Source organism: Anolis sagrei, chromosome 5 (genome assembly GCF_037176765.1).
Source record: "Anolis sagrei isolate rAnoSag1 chromosome 5, rAnoSag1.mat, whole genome shotgun sequence".
Classification (NCBI taxonomy): Eukaryota; Metazoa; Chordata; class Lepidosauria; order Squamata; family Dactyloidae; genus Anolis; species Anolis sagrei.
In genome coordinates, this window is record NC_090025.1 from 7,228,000 (window position 1) to 7,254,606 (window position 26,607).

The window sequence follows — 26,607 nt, forward strand, 5'->3', positions numbered from 1 at the left end:
TAGCACAGCGCAAGGGCAGATGTCTTCATTGTGTCTGGTTGTGATCCCCAGGTTGTGCCAGTCAGCTTTCGTATGATATTGTTTCTAGCACCCACTTTTTGCTTGATGTTCAGGCAGTGCTTCTTGTAGGTCAGAGCACGGTCCAGAGTGACTCCCAGGTATTTGGGTGCGCTGCAATGCTCCAGTGGGATTCCTTCCAGGTGATCTTCAGAACTCGGGATGCTTGTCTGTTCTTAAGGTGAAAGGCATATGTCTGTGTTTTAGATGGGTTAGGGATCAGCTGGCATTCCCTGTAATAGGCAGTAAGAGCACCTAGAGCTTCGGAGAGCTTCTGTTCTACCATCTCAAAAGCTCCCTGCTTGAGCAGTAATGGCACGATCATCAGCAGCAGAGTAGCAAAGCGCAAGGGCAGATGTCTTCACTGTATCTGGTTGTGATCCCCAGGTTGTGCCAGTCAGCTTTCGTATGAAATTGTTTCTAGCACCCACTTTTTGCTTGATATTCAGGCAGTGCTTCTTGTAGGTCTGACCTATATTGACGTAATGATAAGGTAGACATAAGAAACAGTCGTAGCCACAACACTCCATAGCTAAGTCCGACATGGTTTTCATTTTGAGAGTGGTATTAGCATTCCTTCTAAAATTAGCATTGTAAAGCATTGTACATTCATATCATGACCACATTGCATGTTCAATGCATGACTGCTTTTAAGGTATCTTCCAAATAAGACTGCTGCTGCTTATGAAACATGAGTGCAGACAAAAAAAGGTTAAAGGAGAAGATCTCAGCATAATATCCTCTTTGACAAAATGTTTAGGTTTTAGGGAGCATTTCAGATTTTGTATTTCTGGACGAGGGAGGTTGAAACACTTGAACTTTTTCCCGTACTTCTTTACAACTGGAACATAAAATCCTCTTAGGCAGGAATGTGCCTTAGCTGGTATCTTCTTTGCACCCGAGAGCGGCCAGTATATCTTGCTGGGTCGGCGGGGTATTGGCTGATAAAACTGGGTGTGTCGGTTCCTTTGAATCATTAAGCAGAAGAAGCTGTTAGTCCTGCGATTGCACAAAAGACACTGCTGGGTTTTGACACAAGCATTTCAATCTGCATCACAGATCAGCTGCGTGTTGACAGAGCCACTCAAGTATGGGATTCAGGCAGTGGGTTGATCCACTGTTTTAGTATGGTGAGATGTGTTCCACACTGGGCATGCATACTCAGCAGCAGAATAGCACAGCGCAAGGGCAGATGTCTTCACTGTATCTGGTTGTGATCCCCAGGCTGTGCCAGTCAGCTTTCGTATGATATTGTTTCTAGCACCCACTTTTTGCTTGATGTTCAGGCAGTGCTTCTTGTAGGTAAGAGCACAGTCCAGAGTGACTCCCAGGTATTTGGGTGCGCTGCAATGCTCCAGTGGGATTCCTTCCCAGGTGATCTTCAGAACTCGGGATGCTTCTCTGTTCTTGAGATGAAAGGCACATGTCTGTGTTTTAGATGGGTTGGGGATCAGCTGGTTTTCCCAGTAGTAGGCAGTAAGAGCACCTAAAGCTTCGGAGAGCTTCTGTTCTACGGTCTCAAAGCTCCCTGCTTGAGCAGTAATGGCACGATCATCAGCATAGATGAAGCTCTCTGTCCCTTCTGGCAGTGGCTGGTCATTTGTGTAGATGTTGAACATGGATGGAGCAAGCACGCTCCCCTGAGGCAGGCCATTCTTCTGTTTCCGCCACCTGCTTCTCTGGCCCTGAAACTCAACAAAAAAGCTCCTGTTTTGTAGCAGTTTTCCTATGAGGCGGGTGAGGTGGTAGTCCTTTGTGATATTATACATTTTTCTCAGGAAGAGGAGGAGACATGCCGCATTATCACGGGGTGTCTGCGCCCTACACCACTGGAGAAATTACACTGCTTAGCCGGTATTGCACCACCTGACATCCGCCGGGAAGTAGCAGCCAATAGTGAAAGGACCAAGGCAGAGACATCTCCAGCTCATCCCCTGTTTGGGTATCAGCCAGCACGCCAACGACTTAAATCTAGACATAGTTTTCTAAGATCTACAGAGACACTCGCTGGAACACCTCAGCAAGCGAGAGTCCAAAAGTGGCAGGCTCAAACCCAGCACCTCAACCAATGGCTGATACCAAATGAGAGACTCCCCCCTGGGCACACAGAGGACTGGGCGACTTGGAAGGCATTGAACAGACTGCGCTCTGGCACCACGAGATGCAGAGCCAACCTTCAGAAATGGGGCTACAAAGTAGAATCCTCGACATGCGAGTGTGGAGAAGAGCAAACCACTGACCACCTGCTGCAATGCAACCTGAGCCCTGCCACATGCACAATGGAGGACCTTCTTGCAGCAACACCGGAAGCACTCCAAGTGGCCAGATAGGGTCAAAGGACATTTAACCAGCTACCAAACTCACAAGTTGTGTATTTTTCTGTTTGTTTGCTTTGTTCTGTTAGATTGGTTGTTCTGACATGACAAATAAATAGTGGGTTGATGATGGAACCAAGCCCTCGTGTTGGGTTCAGGTTCACCTTGTTGTCTGCTTGTAGTGTGTCCTGACTGCCTGTTGTGTGTTCGTCGTAAGTCATGATAGTTAAGCACACTTACATTCCACTTATATTTAGAATATTTTCCAGTATCCTGAATGTTGGAGCTGATGACAAAACTGGAAGGACACTGCAGTCTTGCGTAATAGATGGCTTTCAACAATAATTGTAGGAGTCTCCTATAGTAAAGTGACTAGGATTTCCCATTTTGAGTCTTTGTATTCTTTGAGTTGGAACAGATTATTTTCTTCTTCCTCCTTCTCCACATCCCTTCCTTCCTGTCATGGCTGAAATCATGGAAGCTCAGACTGTCCTGATTATTATTGAAAAATATGGCACCTCAAAGAGGTTTCCAGTTTAAGAGGAGATTATCCTTTCAAGGAATAAAAATTGTTTCCGAGTCAGATTGTTCTTCATCCTTCTCTGCACAGGCGGAAATTAATCACCTATTCAAATTATGCTTTAGATTTGTTTGGGGTTTCATCCCTAGACTGCACAACTCTTTTGTGTCATCAAGTTTCCAGACCTCAATGAGTAGCTAGAGATTACAGTTCATGGCTGGAATCACTGGGTTGTTGTAGGTTTTTTTCAGCTATATGGCCATGGTCTAGAAGCATTTCTCCTGACGTTTCACCTGCATCTATGGCAAGCATCCTCAGAGGTTGCGAGGTCTGTTGGAAACTAGAAAATGGGTTTATATATCTGTGGAATGACCAAGGTGGGACATTTTCCTAGTTCCAACAGACCTCACAACCTCTGAGGATGCCTGCCATAAAATTAGAACAGCACAACAACAGAGAGGAAACAATCTGGAACATCTAATCACCTCTCAACAAAAGATTGCTCCAGGCACTGCCAGGCAATCAAATGCTAATCAAAGTGGTCAGCTGAAACATTCACACCTAGCTCCAGCAGACAAGAGTCCTTTGTCCCACCCTGGTCATTCCACAGATATATAAACCTTTTTTTCTAGTTCCAACAGACCTCACAACCTCTGAGGATGCCTGCCATAAAATTAGAACAGCACAACAACAGAGAGGAAACAATCTGGGACATCTAATCACCTCTCAACAAAAGATTGCTCCAGGCACTGTCAGGCCATTATATGCTAATCAAGGTGGTCAGTTGAAACATTCCCACCCAGCTCCAGCAGACAAGAGTCCTTTGTCCCACCCTGGTCATTCCACAGATATATAAACCTTTTTTTCTAGTTCCAACAGACCTCACTATCTGTGAGGATGCTTTCCATAGATGCAGGCGAAACGTTAGGAGAAATGCTTCTAGAACATGGCCATATAGCCCAAAAAACCTACAACAACCCAATGATTCCAGCCATGAAAACCTTCAACAATACATTTCAAACATTTGCTTGCACCAAGAAGCAAGCTCTCCAAAAGGAGGAAATCGAAAACTTCTGTTGACCCAGATTGTGTCTGTATTCACGGTTGGTGAGCTTTTGAACTCTTGGAGATATTTGCTCCCAGACTGGAGGTCACCTTGGAAAAGATCCTTGCCTGTCTGGACTTGCTTGCTTGGCCAGCTGGCCTGCCTTAAGCACACAAACATGCCGAGACCATCTCCTGATTTATGTGGCTTTGTATTCTGCCAGAGGGAATGCACAGGAGTTGAAACCGGGAATCGAACTCTTCTTGGGTTGCTCCAAGCAAAGTCCAGTTCTCAGGATGCCCACAAACCAGGACGACACTGGTCTGGGTTTGTTTGTGGTCTCAGTGTAGTGTGCATTACTTCATGCAGACATGTGTTGGGGAACTCTCCATGGCAGGATGGTGTTGTTATTATTATTATTATTATTATTATTATTATTATTATTATTAACTTTATTTATACCCTGCTAACATCTCCCGAAGGACTCGGTGCGGCTTACAAGAGGCCAAGGCCCAACACATCAACAGGGAGGGATAGCCAATAGTCCAGAGAACAGGAGCAGAATTCAAAACGATCTTGACAGATTAGAGAGATGGGCCAAAACTAACAAAATGAAGTTCAACAGTGACAAATGCAAGATACTCCACTTTGGCAGAAAAAATGAAATGCAAAGATACAGAATGGGGGACGCCTGGCTCGAGAGCAGTACGTGTGAAAAAGATCTTGGAGTCCTCGTGGACAACAAGTTAAACATGAGCCAACAATGTGATGTGGCGGCAAAAAAAGCCAATGGGATTTTGGCCTGCATCAATAGGAGCATAGTGTCTAAATCTAAGGAAGTAATGCTACCCCTCTATCCTGCTTTGGTTAGACCACATCTGGAATATTGTGTCCAATTCTGGGCACCACAATTCAAGAGAGATTTTGACAAGCTGGAATGTGTCCAGAGGAGGGCGACTCAAATGATCCAGGGTCTGGAGAACAAGCCCTATGAGGAGCGGCTTAGGGAACTGGGCATGTTTAGCCTGAAGAAGAGAAGGCTGAGAGGAGATATGATAGTCATGTATAAATATGTGAGAGGAAGCCACAGGGAGGAGGGAGCAGGCTTGTTTTCTGCTTCCTTGGAGACTAGGATGCGGAACAATGGCTTCAAACTACAAGAGAGGAGATTCCATCTGAACATTAGGAAGAACTTCCTGACTGTGAGAGCCGTTCAGCAGTGGAACTCTCTGCCCCGGAGTGTGGTGGAGGCTCCTTCTTTGGAAGCTTTTAAGCAGAGGCTGGATGGCCATTTGTCAGGGGTGATTTGAATGCAATATTCCTGCTTCTTGGCAGAATGGGGTTGGACTGGATGGCCCATGAGGTCTCTTCCAACTCTTTGATTCTATGATTCTATGAAAACAACAGCATAACAAATACAACAATTAATAAACTCATAAAGCAAAGCAATTAACATTAAAACAATAACAATAAGCATTAGACAGTAACACCATGACGCATTTAAAAATTGAGGCTGGGCCAAATGTAATGAATAAAATTTTAAAAATGCTGGACATGACAGGTGAAATGGATAGGTTTTTGGAGATAGGTGCGGTGTGCAGACAGTCTTAAATCTCTAGTAAAGTGCATTTGGGACATGATGCTAGGAGTTTCCTATTCTGGGAAGGCACACTGGAACAGCCACGTCTTCAAGCTCTTCCTATAGCAGTGCTTCTCAACCTTGGGTCCCCAGATGTTTTTGGCCTACAACTCCCAGAAATCCCAGCCAGTTTACCAGCTGTTAGGATTTCTGGGAATTGTAGGCCAAAAACATCTGGGGACCCCAGGTTGAGAACCACTGTCCTAAAGACTGCCAATGTTGGGGCTTGTCTGATGTCCTTGGGGAGAGAGTTCCAGAGTCGGGGGGCCACCACAGAGAAGGCCCTGTCCCTTGTCCCCACCAACGCGTTTGCAACGGAGGTGGGATCATGAACAGCGCCTCTCCAGATAATCGGAGAGATCGTGTGGGTTCGTATATGGAGATGCGGTCACGCAGGTAGGGGGGTCCCAAACCGTTTAGGGCTTTGTAGGTAAGCACCTGCACCTTGAATTGGGACCGGAAAATGAACGGCAGCCAATGGAGCTCCTTAAACAGGAGGGTTGACCTGTTTAAGTGTTTTGGTGGCAGCTACACTGAACTTGGTGCAATATCCATGCTGTATTGCCAAGTGCAATAGAGTTAGATGAAAATGCTTTTATTTCCAGAATGAGACACCACGGGAAGCTTGTTGGGAAAGAGTTCTTTCAGGGGACAATAGAGGCAAAAGACCCACAAAGAAGAAGTGGGTGGACAGAAATGCTGTGCAAGGAACAAAGTCCTTTTTCTCCGAACTTATGGGAGTATTGGAGGTGCCAAAACAGCTGATGCCACATGGCTCAGTGGCAGTATGTGTCACCAAGTGCTTTCGTCCATTGTTCTGGAGAACATTGCAAACGTCCCTCCTAACTGCTTCTCTTTCTCTCTTTGCAGCTGTAGCCGCCTCCGAGAAATTCAAAGCATTCTGACCCAGAGCAGCAAATCCCAACCAGATGGAATCCTGTGCATTTTGGGTAAATTCTTTCGGTTGTTAAGCTGTACATTTGTGGGTTTAGATCGAAACGTATGCAGCAAGCTTAGCGCCTGGTGGTCCTGCGCAAGAAACTCCTTCTGTAATAGACGTATTCGAGGGCTGCACAGATATTTGTGGAAATGCAGCATGCCTGTTCCTTGCTGCAACATGTTCGTGCATGGAAACTGAAATCCCTTGGTAATGAGTGAAATGAGTGGAATGAGAAGTTTGAAAGGACATCACCATATAAAGTCCCTGGTCTCGGTCCCACCCACCCCTTGGTAGGGATGAGAGACAGGACCTTCTCAGTGGTGGCCCCTCGGCTGTTTAAATCCCCAGCAACATAAGATCAGCTCCCTTCCTCCTGACCCTCAGAAGAAAAGTAAAAACTTTGCTGTGGGATCAGGCTTTCAGACAATAGTGCAGTAAAATAATAGATTTGGAATATATTCAATGACTATGGAACAGCTTGGACTACGATTATGGATGGTATGATTTTAATATGGAATGTAACGTTTTTAAAATATCTAATATGCATTAATTTTAACATAATTTTAGCATTTTGGCAGTGTATGTGTTTTGAGGCATTGAATAATTACCTCTGTTGTAAGCCACCTTGAGTTCCTTTTGGGGTAAAGAAAGACAGGGTATAAATAAGGTAAATAAATCTATATAAATAAAAATCATAGAATCATAGAATCAAAGAGTTGGAAGAGACCTCATGGGCCATCCAGTCCAACCCCATTCTGCCAAGAAGCAGGAACATTGCATTCAAATCACCCCTGACAGATGGCCATCCAGCCTCTGCTTAAAAGCTTCCAAAGAAGGAGCCTCCACCACACTCCGGGGCAGAGAGTTCCACTGCTGAACGGCTCTCACAGTCAGGAAGTTCTTCCTAATGTTCAGATGGATGTAATGTTCATTTGTGGGATTAACATAACTCAAAAACCACTGGACGAATTGACACCAAATTTGGACACAATACACCTATCAGGCCAACAAGTGACCATCACTCATAAAAACACTGAAAAGCACAGCAGAACAGACTTAAAAAGCAAAAAAATACATTATGCATGTGCAAAACTACATATAAACACAAACACACATATACACATATATACAAATACACACACACACCTATACACACACTTAAAAGCCAAAAAAAAAACATTACGCATGTGCAAAATTACATATAAACACAAACACACATATGCACATATATACAAATACACACAAAACACATATACATAGACTGGGCCACAGCAACGTATGGCAGGGAACAGAAGGGCCTTAGAAGACCTATCAAAACAAACCATTTAAATCAGTTGCTCATGTAATAGAGGTCCTCCACCTCTCCTCACAGGTCAAGGCAAGTTACAACATTGTAAAACACTAATTCACCTAAAAACATTCTTTAAAATAAAAATATTAAAACATATTTCCACAAGATACATATTAAAATTTTATTTGTCGTGTCAGGGCAACCTGTCAATTATATTACATTTCTAACAGAACAAAGCAAACAAACAGACAAAACACAAAATTTGCAAGCTTGGTAGTTGATTAAATGTCCTTTGACCAGTATCTGGCCACTTGGAGTGCCTCTGGTGTTGCTGCAAGAAGGTCCTCCATTGTGCATGTGGCAGGGCTTAGGGTGCATTGCAGCAGGTGGTCAGTGGTTTGCTCTTCTCCACACTCGCATGTCGTAGATTCCACTTTGTTGCCCCATTTCCGAAGGTTGGCTCTGCATCTCGTGGTGCCAGAACGCAGTCTGTTCAGGGCCTTCCAAGTCGCCCAGTCTTCTGTGTGCCCAGGGGGGAGTCTCTCATTTGGTATCAGCCATTAATTGAGGTTCTAGGTTTGAGCCTGCCACTTTTGGACTCTCGCTTGCTAGGGTGTTACAGCGAGTGTCTCTGTAGATCTTAGAAAACTATTTCTTGATTTAAGTCATTGACGTGCTGGCTGATACCCAAACGGGATGAGCTGGAGATGTCTCTGCCTTGGTCCTTTCACTATTGGCTGCTACTTCCCGGCAGATGTCAGGTGGTTCAATACCGGCTAAGCAGTGTAATTTTTCCAGTGCTGTAGGGCGCAGACACCCCGTGAAATAAACCATGTCTTGATGTTCTGGCCAAAGCATACCATTGAGATGTGCAGGAGGATCTGGTGATGCCTAGGGAAGTATTTTCTCTTGACCTTCAGCATGATTCAGTGGGATCTCTGGTGGAAATTGACCATATCAAATCATGCTGGAGTCTAGAAAGAACACTTCCATAGGCATCACTAGGTCTTCCTGTTCAAACCTATGGTGTTCAGAATTGTTTGTGAGTAACTGAAACCACATTCAATGAGCTTGCATAGTAAGTGGACTTCTTGTATCTTCTGGTTGTCCTCAGCTGTTGCAGAGAGATCAAGCACTGAGAGGTGTCTGCTGAAGTCCTTTCTTAGTAGAGTAATGGTTCTCAACCTGTGGGTCCCCAGATGTTTTCGTCTAGAACTCCCAGAAATCCCAACCAGTTTACCAGCTGTTAGGACTTCTGGGAATTGAAGGCCAAAACATCTAGGAACCCACAGGTTGAGAACCACGGTAGTAGAGGGAAAAGTTCCTTCTTCCATGTTCTAGATCAGTGCTTCTCCACCTTGGGTCCCCAGATGTTTTTGGCCTACAATTCCCAGAAATCCCAGCCAGTTTTCCATCTGTTAGGATTTCTGGGAATTGTAGGCCAAAAACATTTGGGGACCCCAGGTTGAGAACCACTGTTCTAGATCATTTCAGGCCTTCTCAAGAGCTTTCAGCAGTGAGCATAGAGTCATGTTACTGCTATAGTATAAGCTTTATTAGTGATCAGTGGTGCCACAGACGCAGTATAGTCCCTTTCACTGTTGGGTTTCAACATCCCCATACAGCCAAATGTAGAACGAGGCCCCCAACAAATTCTGGGCTGTCTCTTGGCCAGCAAATTCCCATTGATAGAATATATGATCTGTACATTACAAAGATCCAACCAATCTATACTTCAAGAAATAAAGCATGACTGCTTTTTGGAGGGAAGGATAGTAGAGGCCAAGATGAAGTCCTTTGGCCACATCATGAGAAGAAAGGAAAGCTTAGTGAAGAGTATGATGCTGGGGAAAATGGAAGGAAAAAGGAAGAGGGGCCGACCAAGGGCAAGATGGATGGATGGTATCCTTGAAGTGACTGGATTGGCCTTGGAGGAGCTGGGGGTGGTGACAACCGACTTGGAGCTCTGGCGTGGACTGGTCCATGAGGTCACGAAGAGTCGGAAAGGACTGAATGAATGAACAACAACATTACAAAGGCATGAGGCCAATGGAAAATGGAACCCCAAAAAGTAATGGAATGTAGAAGCAAAACAATACAATCCAAGATTTGCAAGTGTGACCCACCTCCCCCTTAAGAGCAATGAGAACTGTGAGAGTAGGTTAGCAAGAGAGAAAATTGCACTCTCCCAGTCTGTCCCCTACTTTCATATTTTCTTCCAGCCTAAACTGCAAAGCAAATGCAAACAGGACCCAGCAAAGTCACCAATATCAGTTGACGCTTTCAAGTCTCAGGACAGCTGCTAAAGTTTGACAGTGATGCTAACAAGGTCTCCAAAAATGCGTCTTCCCAGTGGCAGAGGTCCAGTTCAGTTCCCATGATCAGCATTTTGGAAAGTGCTCTCTGGTTGGGGCCACATCTTCCGGCTTGAACCATGCAGGTGCTGAGAGAGAGTTTTCCTGGCTGCAGAAAACCACAGAGTGGATATTATTAATTGGATTGTCCTGTTGTATCCCTATTTGTCCCTCAGCTCAAAACACACAGTTCTCATTTCCTCTTTACAGGTGTTAATGACATGTACAGGCAGTCCTCCCTGAGTTACAAACATCTGACTCATAGTTACAAACCAGGGTGAAACAACACGAGTTATGATCATGGGAAAAAAGTGTCTCCATGGAAGCCTTACCTCCAATCCTTGTTTCCACAACAAGCCAATTTTTTCAGAATGCAATTATCACAGGGGAAAAAAGTTCAGTGAAATATTCTGAACAGGGGCACAGGCAGCAAAAGAAACCCCACAGGGGTGTTAACCCTTCGATTTTTAAAAAATTTTTTTAGGTGATCCCTCGTTGGACGAGTAACATGGTCTTCCTTGATGACTATTTTTGTGGGTTTGTAGGTGGCTGTGGAGCCCTATTCTTGACCCGCATCTTCTCCCACAGTGAAGGCATTGGTTTCCAGGTGGAAGGCGGTCCCGGTCGAGGTTGGCTTGACGCGCCTTCCTCCTGGCACGTTTCTCTCTTTCACCCTCTACTCGTGCCTCCTCGAATTCTGCAGTACTGCTGGTCACAGCTGACCTCCAGCTGGAGCTTTCAAGGGCCAGGGCTTCCCAGTTCTCAGTGTCTATGTCAGAGTTTTTATGGTTGGCTTTGAGCCCATCTTTCAATCTCTTTTCCTGTCCACCAACATTCTGTTTTCCATTCTTAAGTTCAGAGTAGAGCAACTGCTTTGGGAGACGGTGGTCAGGCATCCGGACAATGTGGCCGGCCCAGTGGAGTTGATGGCAGAGGACTATCGCTTCAATGCTGGTGGTCTTTGCTTCTTCCAGCATGCTGACGTTTGTCCGCTTGTCTTCCCAAGATATTTGCAGGATTTTCCGGAGGCAGCACTGATGGAATCGTTCCAGGAGTTGCATGTGACGTCTGTAGACAGTCCACGTATCGCAGGCATAGAGCAGGGTTGGGAGGACAAGGGCTTTATAGACAAGCACCTTGGTATCCCTACGGATGTCCTGATCCTCAAACACTCTCTGCTTCATTCGGGAAAATGCTGCACTCGCAGAGCTCAAGCGGTGTTGTATTTCGGTGTCGATGTTGACTTTGGTGGAGAGTGGCTGCCAAGGTAGTTAACCTTGGCAGCCAAGGTTGCCAAGAGGTGGCTGCCAAGGTGTTAACCCTTCTCTGTGCTATCCACAGCATGTGTGTGTGTGTGTGTGTGGCTGGAGTTGCACTTTAAGAGTGTACCTGTTTTGACTTACATACAAATTCAACTTAAGAACAAATCTCCAGAACCCATCTTGTTCGTAACTTGAGAAGTTCCTATATTTGGTTCATGACTTCAACAATGCCAGATGTTTCGATCTTCCTCCAAAATCTAGGTTGGTGGGATGGTTTGGTGAAGTAGCTGTGGTATAGTCCTTCATGTGATGGTAACGGGAGCCGCGGTGGTGCAATGGGTTATTTATTTATTTATTTATTTATTTGCAGTTTTTATATTCCGCCCTTCTCACCCTGCAGGGGACTCAGGGCTGATTACAGTGTACACATATATGGCAAACATTCAATGCCAAATTTGACGTACAGCATATACAAGTCATACACAGAGGCTATTTAACTTTTTCTGGTTGCCAGGGGAGCTGTCACTTTCATCGTCCATCTGCGACACTGATGAAGTCCCTTCCACATTCCTCGCATGCTTCCCCGCTGGAGTTGTTCTTTATGGCCTCATAAATTAGTTAATTTTAGCCTCCCCACACTTTTTTAAGGTGGTACCTTATTTTCCTACTTGACAGATGCAACTGTCTTTCGGTTGCAAAGGTCGACAACGGGCTACACAATTGGTTGGAAACCCACTCCAACCCGGGCTGGCTTCGAACTCATGACCTTTTGGTCAGAGTGATCTTAATGCAGCTGACACTCAGCCAGCTGCGCCACAATCCCGGTGCCAGCTGAACTGCTGACCTGAAGGTTGGTGGTTTGAATCCAGCTCCCGTCTGTTAACTCCAGCTTCCCATGCGGGGACATGAAAGAGGCCTCCCACGGGATAGTAACACATCTGGGCATCCCCTGGGGAATATCCTTGCAGACAACCAATTCTCTCACATCAGAAGCGACTTGCTGTATATTCTTGAGTGGCTTCTGACACAATAAAAAAGTAATGATAATAATAATAATAATAATTATTATTATTATTATTCTTACCCACCTCTCCTTATCTTTTAGTAGTGTTTTAACCCACCTTGATCCATAAGGAGAGGTGGGTAAGAAATAAAGGCCGGCTGCTCACTGGAGGGAAGGATACTAGAGACAAAGTTGAAGTCCTTTGGCCACATCACGAGGAGACAGCAAAGCCTAGAGAAGACAATGATGCTGGGGAAAGTGGAAGGCAAAAGGAAGAGGGGCCGACCAAGGGCAAGATGGATGGATGGCATCCTTGAAGGGACTGGGCTGACCTTGAAGGAGCTGGGGGTGGTGATGGCTGACAGGGAGCTCTGGCGTGGGCTGGTCCATGAGGTCACAAAGAGTCGGAGACGACTGAATGAATGAACAACAACAACATTGCAAAGGCATGAGGCCAATGGAAAATGGAACCCCCAAAAGTAATGGAATGTAGAAGCAAAACAATACAATCCAAGATTTGCAAGTGTGACCCACCTCCCCTTAAGAGCAATGAGAACTGTGAGAGTAGCTTAACAAGAATGAAAATACAACCTGCATATCAGATATTTACATAATGATTCATAACAGTAGCAAAATTGGGTTGTAGGTTTTTTCGGGCTATATGGCCATGTTCTAGAGGCATTCTCTCCTGATGTTTTGCCTGCATCCATGGCAAGCATCCTCAGGTAGTGAGGTCTACCTCTGAGAATGCTTGCCATAGATGCAGGGTAAATGTCAGGAGAGAATGCCTCTAGAACATGGCCATATAGCCCAAAAAAACCTACAACGACCCAGTGATTCTGGCCATGAAAGCCTTCAACAGTAGCAAAATTACAGTTATGAAGAAGCAATGAAAATAATGTTATGGTTGGGGGTCACAACATCAAGAGGAACTGTATTAAGGGGTTGTGGCATTAGGAAGGTGGAGAACCACTGCTGTATATGATCTTGCTGTGTTCGGAGCAGCCTTTGTTGCTGAGAAAATATTTCTAAAGCAGGGAAAGCGTGCCTCTTAAGGACCGAAAGCTGAAGAGTGCAGCTGGCCGCCTTGGCCGTTCTTGAGAGATTTATCTCTAAATGTGGAGGCAGCACTGGGAAAAAAATTGCAAACAATCTGGTCTTGTTTCCTGGCTTGCTCTGAGTAATGCTGGTGGTGAAACGCGATGTAATCTGAGCTATTTATAATTTTTCTTTCTTGTCCTTTATTTTCTCCCTCTAAACCAAGGGTATTATTAGAAGCCTGGTTTCTCTCCTCTCCCTTGCATGTTCTCTTACTAAGATTGAAGCCGACTTACATTTGCACATAAACTTTGAAGGGCTTTGAGAGCAGGCTCCTGAAAAAGGCTGTCAAGATATAAGACGCGACGGGTGAGAATGGCATGAGCTGGAGCTCTGGAATGCATGCTTTCTCAGAGAACTTAGCTGCTAACTAGTGTGGTCACAGGATATTATCTGTCTCTGAGTCAAGGAGAGATCTGGTTAGGGGGGAAAACAAGACTAAATGCACAACAGAGAGTAAGAGGCCCCATACAAATGATTATCATGGCAAGAGGAAACGGTTTGTGGTTTCTGACAGCAATCTCTGATGAAGTAGACCACAGTCTCGTGTGGTTGGAACAAGGTCTGTGCTGTCTACTCATGGCAATGGATGTAGATAGTGCTCCGTCTGATTGACTGCTGTTTTCAGGGTGAAATCTGGACCTTATGGAAGGAGGACTTGTCTAGGACTGGGTTGTTGTAGGTTTTTTCGGGCTATATGGCCATGTACTAGAGGCATTCTCTCCTGACGTTTCACCTGCATCTGTGGCAAGCATCCTCAGAGGTAGTGAGATCTTGTCTGAGACCTTGCTAGATACAGTTGACCCTCTGTTTTTGTGGATCTGACTTTTTGCAGATTGGATTAAAATGTTCTCGCTTGGATTCTATAGGTCTTCCAGAGCGATTCTCTGGCCATTTTCTGCCTGAAGTTATCTTACATTCACCCTAGAATCATAGAATCATAGAATCAAAGAGTTGGAAGAGACCTCATGGGCCATCCAGTCCAACCCCCTGCCAAGAAGCAGGAATATTGCATTCCAATCACCCCTGACAGATGGCCATCCAGCCTCTGCTTAAAAGCTTCCAAAGAAGGAGCCTCCACCACACTCTGGGGCAGAGAGTTCCACTGCTGAACGGCTCTCACAGTCAGGAAGTTCTTCCTAATGTTCAGATGGAATCTCCTCTCTTGTAGTTTGAAGCCATTGTTCCATTGCGTCCTAGTCTCCAAGGAAGCAGAAAACAAGCTTGCTCCCTCCTCCCTGTGGCTTCCTCTCACATATTTATACACCTTGCTAGAAATCTGTTAAATCAGAGGTTTTCCAAGTATTTCATGTTGGTGAGACATATTTTCTGGACATGTATCCTTTTTCAACACGTTAATTCAGCCTTTCTAGCAAACCGGAAATCAAACCAATCTATATAAAAATGCTCTGTTCGTTTTGAGTGACATAACTTTAAATCCGCCGGACAAATTGCCACCAAATTTGGCCACAAGACATCTACTAACCCAAAGAGTGACCATCACTCAAAAAAATTGATTTTGTCATTTGGGAGTTGTAGTTGCTGGGGTTTATAGTTCACCTACAATCAAAGAGCATCCTGAACTTCATCAACAATGGAATTGAATCAAATTTGGCACACAGAACTCCCATGACCAACAGAAAATACTGGAAGGGTTTGGTGGCATTGACCTTGAGTTTTGGGAGTTGTAGTTCACCTACATCCAGAGAGCACTGTGGACTCAAACAAGGATGGATCTGGACCAAACTTGGCACAAATTCTCAATATGCCCAAATGTAAACACTAGTGGGGTTTTTGGAAAATAGACCTTGACATTTGGGAGTTGTAGTTGCTGGGATTTATAGTTCACCTACAATCAAAGAGCATTCTGAAACCTTCCAACGATTGAATTGGGCCAAACTTCTCACACAGAACCTCCATGACCAACAGAAAATACTGTGTTTTCTTGTGGTCTTTGGTGACCCCTCTGACACCCTCTCGCGACCCCTCCAAGGGTCCCGACCCCCAGGTTGAGAAACACTGCCGTAGAGGAACACCTTGCTAAAAATCTGTTAAATGAGAGGTTTTCCAAGTATTTCATGTTGGTGAGACATATTTTCTAGACATGCATCTTTTTGCAACACATTAATTCAGTCTTACTAGCAAACTGGAAGTCAAACCAATCTATATAAAAATGCTCTGTTCATTTTGAGTGACATAACTTAAAATCCGCTGGACAAATTGCCCCCAAATTTGGCCACAAGACACCTACTAACCCAATCACTTTAAAAAATTGTCCTTAGTCCTTGTGTTGGGTTCAGGTTCACCTTGTTGTTGGTTCGTAGTGTCCTGACTACCTGTTGTGTGTTCGTCGTAAGTCATGATAGTTAAATACACTTGCGTTCCATCTATATAAATAAAAATGTAATGTTTGTTTATGAGATTTACCTAACTCAAAAACCACTGGACGAATTGACACCAAATTTGGCCACCAAGACACCATTTCCATGCTTGCAGTGGGTGAAGGACTGCCTAAAACTACATAAGAAATGTCAGATGATGGGTTATGAAGATTCCTTGTGTTTAGTGGAGTTTTCAGTGCTAATACTAGGAGCCCCCAGTGGCATAGTGGGTTAAGCCCTTGTTCCGGCTGAACTGCTGACCAAAAGGTTGGTGGTTCAAGTCCAAGGAGCCAGGTGAGCTCCAGTCTGTCTGTCTGCGAGGACATGAGAGAAGCCTCCCACAGGATGGTAAAACATCTGGGTGTCCCCTGGGCAACGTCCTTGCAGACGGCCAATTCTCTCACACCAGAAGTGACTTGCAGTTTCTCAAGTTGCTCCTGACACACACAAAAAGAGTGCAAATACTTAGCTAGGAGCAACCCCATTGAGCCCAGTGTAATTCAACATCTGGCTAACTGTGCATGGTATGAGATTTAAAAGATTCAAAACAACAAGCACACCTGCCTTCCTGAGATAAACAAATCTACCCAAAGCATGTAGAGAATGAAATATTCTTGCACCTTAGGTAATGGCACCTGGTGGCCAATCCCCATATGAATCATTTCAAAAAATTCTGATAGCAAGCACCCTAACGTAATTTTCACATATTTACAGGCTGGAGGAATGTTATACTTCATGCCAGAATTAATTTTCAGGGTTGGCATGCTCTGATCTGCATGCCTGCAGATGCTTGTTCATTACATATTTGTGTTGTATGTTCTATCTAAACAGTCGTTTATCAGGGTAATCCACTGGAGATGCTTACACTGGGTTAGTAGATATGTACCAGGACTTGGCTAGCTCTTGTATCTCCCTTTCACCCTTCATTTGTGCTTCTTCAAATTCTGCAGCACTGATGGTCACAGCTGTCCTCCAGTTAGAGCATTCAAGGACCAGGGCTTCCCAGTTTTTGTCGTCCATTCCAAAGTTTTTAAGGTTGGCTTTAAGCCCATCTTTACATCTCTTTTCCTGTCCACCAACATTCCATTTCCCTTTCTTGGGATGAGTATATAGCAATTGCTTTGGGAGACAATGATCGGGCATTCAGACAATGTGGCCAGTCCAGCGGAGTTGATGGTGTAGGAGCATTGCCTCGATGCTGGTGGCCTTTGCTTCTTTTAGCATGCTGACATTTGTCCTCCTGTCTTCCCAAGACATTTGCAGGATTTTTCAGAGGCAACACTGATGGAATCGTTAAAGGAGTTGAGTGTGACGTCGGTAGACAGTCCATGTTTTGCAAGCCTAGAACAGGGTTGGGAGGACAATAGCTTTATAAACAAGCACCTTGGTCTCCCTACGGATTTCCTGACCCTCAAACACTCTCTGCTTCATTTGGAAGAATGCTGCACTTGGAGAGCTCAGGCAGTGTTGTATTTCAGTGTGGAGAAGTGGCTGCCAAGATAGTAGTACATAAATGCAATAAAATAAATAAATACTATGGGTTAGTAGATATGTACCAGGATTTGGCCAGCTATCTCACTAAGCAACCTCTTGTATCCCTTGTGAATAGGAGGTTTACACTTTGCAAATATATGGAGCCGCAGTATCAAGAGGGGAGGAGATGCAAGATACTCCACTTTGGCAGGAAAAACGAAATGCAAAGATACAGAATGGGGGACAATGCCTGGCTCGAGAGCAGGACGTGTGAAAAAGATCTTGGAGTCCTCGTGGACAACAAGTTAAACATGAGCCAGGAATGTGATGTGGCAGCAAAAAAAGCCAATGGGATTTTGGCCTGCATCAATAGGAGCATAGTGTCTAGATCCAGGGAAGTCATGCTACCCCTCTATTCCGCTTTGGTTAGACCACACCTGGAATATTGTGTCCAATTCTGGGCACCACAATTCAAGAGAGATATTGACAAGCTGGAATGTGTCCAGAGGAGGGCGGCTAAAATGATCAAGGGTCTGGAGAACAAGCCCTATGAGGAGCGGCTTAAGGAGCTGGGCATGTTTAGCCTGAAGAAGAGAAGGCTGAGAGGAGATATGATAGCCATGTATAAATATGTGAGAGGAAGCCACAAGGAGGAGGGAGCAAGCTTGTTTTCTACTTCCTTGCAGACTAGGACGTGGAACAGTGGCTTCAAACTACAAGAGAGGAGATTCCATCTAAACATGAAGAAGAACTTCCTGACTGTGGGAGCTGTTCAGCAGTGGAACTCTCTGCCCCGGAGTGTGGTAGAGGCTCCTTCTTTGGAGGCTTTTAAACAGGGGCTGGATGGCCATCTGTCAGGGGTGATTTGAATGCAATATTCCTGCTTCTTGGCAGAATGGGGTTGGACTGGATGGCCCATGAGGTCTCCTCCAACTCTGATTCCATGAGTCACTGAATATCCAGCATTAGTAAAAGCAAAAGGGAGACATGTCTGTGTTGGCATGACTTGTGTTGTTGCAAAAAGGGGTGTGTATGCATCTAGTTGTGTTGTTGAAAAAGGGGTGTGTGTGCATCTAGTTGTAGGTGCTTTGATGACTTCTATATCATTTAAAATTGTCTCTGGAAAAGGGTGGAGATGACTACATGAGCCGGGTGTCAACTACAAAATCCCTTCTTCCAAACTTGAAATCATTAGAAAAGGATTCGGATTACAAGGGGGTTCCTACAGCAGGCATGGGCAAATTTCGCCCTTCCAGGTGTTTTGGTCTAATTGTGGGAGTTGAAGCCCAAAACACCTGGAGGGCCCAAGTTGGCCCATGCCTGTCCTAGAGCACATGGATATGCTATACTTGCTTAACTTTGCAGGGTATCTGAATGGCCTAGTTTTTCCCCCCACTCCAGTTTCCCCAAGCTTTCATCTGGTTCCTGCTTATAAATCTGGGTTTCTTGGCAGTCCCTGTGTTGTATCCCAGCATAACCCTGTGTGAAAGCCTGGGCTGAGCAGTTACACCGGAAGCGGGTGCATTTAGGTCTCTAAGAGCCAGCCAGATGCCAGCTGTGAGCCAATCCTCTGCGGATTTAACCCTTTCTCGGGAAGCTTGAGTTCCATGAATCATAGAATCAAAGAGTTGGAAGAGACCTCCTGGGCCATCCAGTCCAACCCCATTCTACCAAGAAGCAGGAATATTGCATTCAAATCACCCCTGACAGATCATAGAATCATAGAATCAAAAAGTTGGAAGAGACCTCATGGGCCATCCAGTCCAACCCCATTCTGCCAAGAAGCAGGAATATTGCATTCAAATCACCCCTGACAGATGCCCATCCAGCCTCTGTTTAAAAGCTTCCAAAGAAGGAGCCTCCACCACACTCCGGGGCAGAGAGTTCCACTGCTGGACAGCTCTCACAGTCAGGAAGTTCTTCCTCATGTTCAGATGGAATCTCCTCTCTTGTAGTTTGAAGCCATTGTTCCATTGCGTCCTAGTCTCCAAGGAAGCAGAAAACAAGCTTGCTCCCTCCTCCCTGTGGCTTCCTCTCACATATTTATACATGGCTATCATATCCCCTCTCAGCCTTCTCTTATTCAGGCTAAACATGCCCAGCTCCTTAAGCCGCTCCTCATAGGGCTTGTTCCCCAGACCCTTGATCATTTTAGTCGCCCTCCTCTGGACACATTCCAGCTTGTCAATCTCTCTCTTCAATTGTGGTGCCCAGAATTGGACACGATATTCCAGGTGTCGTCTAACCAAAGCAGAATAGAGGGGTAGCATGACTTCCCTAGATCTAGACACTATGCTCCTATTGATGCAGGCCAAAATCCCATTGGCTTTTTGTGCCGCCACATCACATTGTTGGCTCATGTTTAACTTGTTGTCCACGAGGACTCCAAGATCTTTTTCACACGTACTGCTCTCAAGCCACGCAATGTCCTCCATTCTGTATCTTTGCATTTCGTTTTTCCTGCCAATGAGGTTGAAGTAACCAAGTCAGACCAGGAATGGTCCCCCCCCCCCCTCCACCGTACTTTACGTGTTGCATGCCTGTGCCCTTGGATTTCCTTGTTTTCTTCCTCCCCTTTTGGTTGTCTAAGTAGGGTCTATCCATTGGCTTTCAGCTTTTGAAAAAACCCAACTAGAAGATAGTTGATGTTGTTGTTTATTCATTCAGTCGCTTCCAACTCTTTGTGACGTCATGGACCATTCCAGGCCAGAGCTCCCTGTCGGCCGTCACCACCCCCAGCTCCTTCAGAGTCAAGCCAGTCACTTCAAGGATCCCATCCATCCATCTTGCCCTTGGTCGGCCCCTCTTCCTTTATCCTTCCATTTTCCCAAGCATCATTGTCTTCTCCAAGCTTTCCTTTCTTCTCATGATGTGGCCACAGGATTTCATCTTGGCCTCTAGTATCCTTCCCTCCAATGAGCAGTCAGGCTTTATTTCCTGGAGGATGGACTGGTTGGATCTTCTCGCAGTCCAAGGCACTCTCAGAACTTTCCTCCAGCACCACAGTTCAAAAGCATCTCCCTTCCTTCGCTCAGCCTTCCCTAAGGTCCCGCTCTTACATCCGTACGTGACTACAGGGAAGACCATGTGGATCTTTGTTACCAGTGTGATGTCTCTATTCTTCACTGTGCTGGTACAGCTTTACCAGAAGCTCCCACTTTATTTGCTTTGTATTAAATGTTTGCTTGCAATCCTAGGCTTGGGATTCTGCAGCAGGGTGGCTTCCTGTTAAAGTTTGCAGTTATAGGGCAGGCCACCTGTTCATCATCATTAGGTTCTCTAGTCCCACCCCCTTTTGGGTTTAGAGAAGGGAAGGAAGCCATTTTTAGTCAGTCTCTGCAAGAATAGTTAATGTACAGGATGTGTCCAGGTCTCTTGTGCAAAAGCTTCAACCCTTAAGACCTCCCGGTGGAGAACAGTCTTAAGAACATATAAAGATTCCCAAAGGTTCCAGGGAAACAGCCTTACAGCCCTGAGGAATTTCGGAGGGAATAACAGCTTTAAACATCAAGAACTCCAGCTAAGTGACTACAGGCCTACTGGTACGTCCACTCGGTTTTGAGACGCAGTTCAGCCCGGTAGTGGATCCACATCAGTCAGGTGTAGGTTCACAGTTAGTCTGGGAGGAGCTAGAAAGGGATTTTCCTTGAAAGTAAAGCAAAGAAACAGTTAGAAGCCACCAGTTGCTTAAAGCCTGGAAGTATTTGTTTAACCTTTGAAGACAAAGAAGTTTCTGTTAGATTGTTCATCAATAAAATACTTTGTTGTATTTCTCAAACCCTCTAAAGACTGTCTATGGAGCAAAATTCTCTAAGAGCTTCTCTTCAGGCCCCCTGGCTTCCCGTTGGGCTCAAGTTGTGCATCCTGTTTTAAAAGCACTTCATTTTAAGCCCAGCAGCGACAGAACATTCACTATTTTATCGAGATGAGTCCTTGCTCTTCTCCCAAGAAGTAAACATCTTCTGATATCCTGGCTGTAGTCTGTGTCTGCAATAATCTTTGCGCCTAGAAATACAAAGTCTGTCACTGCCTCCACGTTTTCTCCCTCTACTTGCCAGTTATCAATCATTCTTGTTGCCATAATCTTGTTTTTTATGTTTAAATGCAACCCAGCATTTGCACTTTCTTCTTGCACCTTGGTTAGAAGGCTCCTCAGCTTCTCCTTGCTTTCAGCCATCAAAGTGGTATCATCTGCATATCTAAGGTTAATGTTTCTTCCAGCAGTTTTAACCCCAGTCTTGCATTCGTCTAGCCCCGCAACTCGCATGATGTCTTCTCTATACAAGTTGAATAGGTTGGGTGAGAGGATACAACCCTGCCGTACGCCTTTCCCAATCTTGAACCAGTCTGTTGTTCCATGGTCAGTTCTTCCGGTTGCTACTTGGTCCTTATACAGATTCCTCAGGAGAGAGGGAAGGTGATTTGGTCTCCCCATACATACCACCAAGAACTTGCCACCATTTATTATGATCCACACAGTCAAAGGCTTTAGAATAGTCAATAAAACAGAAATAGATGTTCCATAGAATAGAAATAGATAGTCCATAGAATCATAGAGTTGGAAAGAGACCACATGGGCCATCTAGGCCAGTGGTTCTCAACCTTCCTAATGCCACGACCCCTTAATACGCTTCCTCATGTTATGGTGACCCCCAACCATAAAATTAGTTCCATTGCTACTTCATAACTGTCATTTTGCTCCTGTTATGAATCGTAATGTAAATATCTGATATGCAGGATGTATTTTCATACACTCGACCAAATTTGGCACAAATACCCAATACACCCAAATCTGAATACTGGTGGGATTGGGGGAGGGTATTGATTTTGTCCTGTGGGAGTTGTAATTGCTGGGATTTCTAGTTCACTTACAATCAAAGAGCATTCTGAACTCCACCAGCTGAGTCAAACTTGGCACACAGAACTCCCATGACCAACAGAAAATACTGGGTTTGGTGGGCATTGACCTTGAGTTTTGGGAGTTGTAGTTCACCTACATACAGAGATCACTGTGGACTCAAACAATGATTGATCTGGACCAAACTCTACATGAATACTCAATATGCCAAAATGTGAACACTGGTGGAGTTTGGGGAAAATAGATTCTTGACATTTGGGAGTTGTAGTTCAGCTACAATCAAAGAGCATTCTGAACTCCACCAACGATGGAATTGAATCAGACTTGGCGCACAGAACTCCCATGACCAACAGAAAATACTGGAAGGGTTTGGTGGGCATTGACCTTGAGTTTTGGGAGTTGTAGTTGACCTACATCCAGAGATCACTGTCGACTCAAACAACGATGGATCTGGACCAAACTCTACACAAATGCTCAATATGCCCAAATGTGAACACTTGCGGAGTTTGGGGAAAATAGATTCTTGACATTTGGGGGTTGTAGTTGCTGGGATTTATAGTTCACCTACAATCAAAGAGCATTCTGAACCCCACCAACGATAGAATTGGGCCAAACCTCCCACACAGAAACCCCCATGTGGGCCACAGCAACGCGTGGCAGGGGACGGCTAGTAGTCAATAAAACAAAAATAGAATAGAAATAGATAGTCCATAGAGTCATAGAATAATAGAGTTGGAATAGACCACATGGGCCATGGGTAAACTTGAGCCCTCCAGGTGGTTTGGACTTCAACTCCCACAATTCCTAACAGCCTACTGGCTGTTAGGAATTGTGGGAGTTGAAGTCCAAACCACCTGGAGGGCCCAAGTTTGCCCATGCTTGTTCTATACTCACAAGTAAGATGTCAATTGAGAGTGGCCCTGGTAGCCATGAATACTCAGTTGAGTGACATTCTTTGTAACCAGAAGCCATTATTTCCTCTTCCATTGTGCTTAATCAGTTGCCCCCACCAGCAAGAAAAGGGAAGTGGGACCCTACGAGTGGCATGAAATGCATCCTCATTCTCTCTCCATCACCCCTGCTCCCTTTGGCTCCGGTTTCTCATTTATGCCACGGAAACACGCTTGATGTTTAATCCGAAGTGACACGTCCCTCGTGGGGCTGGATTACTTTCGGCTGTCTTGCCAATCCAACGCTTCTCATCTCAGCCGGGTTCGCCTCCGGTGTGGTTTTTCCGATATGGTGTTCCGCAAAACCGGAGGTCATTTCTCTCCTGCCATGACTCAGGGATTTGGGTCATCATTCCTTATGAGCAGCAATTTTTTAAAATCGCAAACCTTGCCCGTCGAAGAATTGGGTCACCAGATTAGCTTATTAAAACGAAAGCTTCACGCAACACCATATGTATGAGAAGGGGGATTTCGTTTGCAGAAGCAGCTGTGCTAAGCGGGATTGTTAAAACGGCACCACGTTTTGCAAAATGAGTGCTGTCCAGGTCTTGTCCGTCACAGTCTGGGGAACTGGGTCAGTGCTGGGATCAGCAGGAAATGCTTCAACGCAGGAAACTGGCAGATAATAAAAGCCAGCGGGGAGACATCTCATGTCCTGTGTAACAGCGGAAGAATTGATCCAAGAGACTGATTAACTGAAAGAGTCGCCGGACAATAATAAAAAAGGAAACAGAAGGAAGGTTTCAGGTTCTAGTCCAAGCCTTACAGTTGCTGGACATGGTTCTTCTGGATTTACTTTTCAACCTCCCATAGTCCAATGTGGGCTAGGCAAAACTGTGGTGAGGTGGATCTGTAATTGGTTAAATGGACGAACCCAGAGGGTGATTCTAACCAATGCTTCCTCTTCATCTTGGAAAGAAGTGACGAGCGGAGTGCCACCCGCAGGGTTCCGTCCTGGGCCCGGTCCTGTTCCACTTCTTTATTAATGACTTAGATGAAGGGTTAAAAGGCAGGATCATCAAGTTTGCAGACGACACCAAATTGGGAGGGAAAGCCGATACTCCAAAGGACAGGAGCAAGATTCAAAATGATCTTGACAGATTAGAGAGATCAGCCAAAACTAACAAAATGAAGTTCAACAGGGACAAATGCAAGATACTCCACTTAGGCAGGAAAAACGAAATGCAAAGATATAGAATGGGGGATGCCTGGATTGAGAGCAGTATGTGTGAAAAAGATCTTGGAGTCCTCGTGGACAACAAGTTAAACATGAGCCAGGAATGTGATGTGGCGGCAAAAAAGGCCAATGGGATTTTGGCCTGCATCAAGAGGAGCATAGTGTCTAGATCCAGGGAAGTCATGCTCCCCATGCTCTATTCCACTTTGGTTAGACCACATCTGGAATATTGTATCCAATTCTGGGCGCCACAATTGAAGAGAGATATTGACTAGGTGGAATGTGTCCAGAGGAGGGCGACTAAAATGATCAAAGGTCTGGAGAACAAGCCCTATGAGGAGCGGCTTAAGGAGCTGGGCATGTTTAGCCTGAAGAAGAGAAGGCTGAGAGGAGATATGATAGCCTTGTATAAATATGTGAGAGGAAGCCACAGGGAGGAGGGAGCAAGCTTGTTTTCTGCTTCCTTGGAGACTAGGATGCAAGGGAACAATGGCTTCAAACTACAAGAGAGGAGATTCCATCTGAATATGAGGAAGAACTTCCTGACTGTGAGAGCCGTTCAGCAGTGGAACTCTCTGCCCCGGAGTGTGGTGGAGGCTCCTTCTTTGGAAGCTTTTAAACAGAGGCTGGATGGCCATCTGTCAGGGGTGCTTTGAATGCAATATTCCTGCTTCTTGGCAGAATGGGGTTGGACTGGATGGCCCATGAGGTCTCTTCCAACTCTTTGATTCTATGATTCTATGATTCTATGATTCATAGAATCAAAGAGTTGGAAGAGACCTCATGGGCCATCCAGTCCAACCCCCTGCCAAAAAGCAGGAATATTGCATTCAAAGCACCCCTGACAGATGGCCATCCAGCCTCTGTTTAAAAGCTTCCAAAGAAGCAGCCTCCACCACACTCCGTGGCAGAGAGTTCCACTGCTGAATGGCTCTCACAGTCAGTGCTACTTAGTGTTAGCATATTCCAGAGGAAAGAATGAACAGGAAAGTAAGCCTTGACCTTCATCTGGCTTGGTCGCACCACTTGAAAAATGACCTTCTTCTCCCATTCATCTGTTTCCTGCCAGCTCCTTCTATCATTTGGGAGCCTTTCCCATTTGGAAATGTCATTTCAGGCTGGTTTTGGTCCCCACAGTTCTCCTTCCAGGCGTGTCCTTCAGATTAGTGTATTATTAAGGGATTTTCAATATGGTAATCCTCAATTATTATAATAACCCACAAACTGTGCGGTGGCCAAAGGTCATCTGGCACAAGCGGTCTCTGTGCCTCTGGTTCAGTGTCCCTGCGGGAAACGGTTTTGTGATTTAATATGCATAGAATTAGTACCTGCAGGGATTTCCCTTTTAATATTGTTTCAGACGCATTGTGTCCACAAGAATTATGCCTCTTGCTTTCCCTTGGCTCTGACTCCGTGCCTCTTCTCACCCTGCAGGAATTGACAGCCGATACAACGAAGGCTGCCGAGAACTGGCCAACTATCTGCTCTTTGGCTTGTACAACCAGAACAACAATGAATTTGAGCGCTCAGGGTTTCCCGAAGAAGTCCTTGATGGTAAGGCAGGGGGTGCTGGGTAGTTTGACCATATCTACTTAAAGATAATCCAAATTTTTCAGCCCTTTTTTTGATCTGAAAAAGGCTCCCTCGGCTTATAATGAGGTCAAGGTCAAGGCCAGGCAGCTTGCAATATATGATACATTTCTCTCTACTCTTCCCCTCCCTTGACAGTGTGTTTTCTTTTCCAGTCAAAAGGGAGGGAAGGAGGGAAAGGAGATATATGTCATGTCCTTCTTTTTTGTATGGATTGTTGTTGTTGTTGTTCATTCGTTCAGTCGTTTCCGACTCTTCGTGGCCTCATGGACCAGCCCACGCCAGAGCTCCCTGTTGGCCGTCATCACCCCCAGCTCCTTCAAGGTCGGATTGGTTTGTGTGTATTAACTCTATATGTGGATGTTTGTTCCCCTGGAAGTTTCCCCCTCATATGTTTGCAGGTCTTTGCACATCCTATATACATAAAGATATTTATTTATTTATTTATTTATTTACGACATTTATATGCCGCCCTTCTCACCCCAAAAGGGACTCAGAGCAGTTTACTATATATATATATTAGGCTTGGGTGGTTTCATTCGTTAATTTCGTAATTCGCTATTAATTCGTATTTCAATTAGCTTACGATCCAATATTGAGCCATGCAGGAATTGTGTGAGGAGTAAATTAGCTTCAAAACATTTTTTCAATTTA

General features: G+C 45.1%; 1 protein-coding gene across 2 annotated transcripts in view; it reads left to right on the forward strand.

Annotated features, from left to right (window-relative positions):
* The window catches only part of DNAAF9 (dynein axonemal assembly factor 9), a 160,982-nt gene that overhangs the window by 22,513 nt on the left and 111,862 nt on the right, over nucleotides 1-26,607 (forward strand). For both annotated transcript variants that reach the window (XR_010909988.1, XM_067468543.1), the window contains exons 2-3: nucleotides 6,447-6,526; nucleotides 25,798-25,917. Coding sequence is in view for 1 of the 2 variants with exons in the window: in XM_067468543.1 (XP_067324644.1) it covers nucleotides 6,447-6,526; nucleotides 25,798-25,917 (200 nt within the window). In the remaining variant the exon portion in view is untranslated. The remainder of the gene's footprint in view (nucleotides 1-6,446; nucleotides 6,527-25,797; nucleotides 25,918-26,607) is intronic.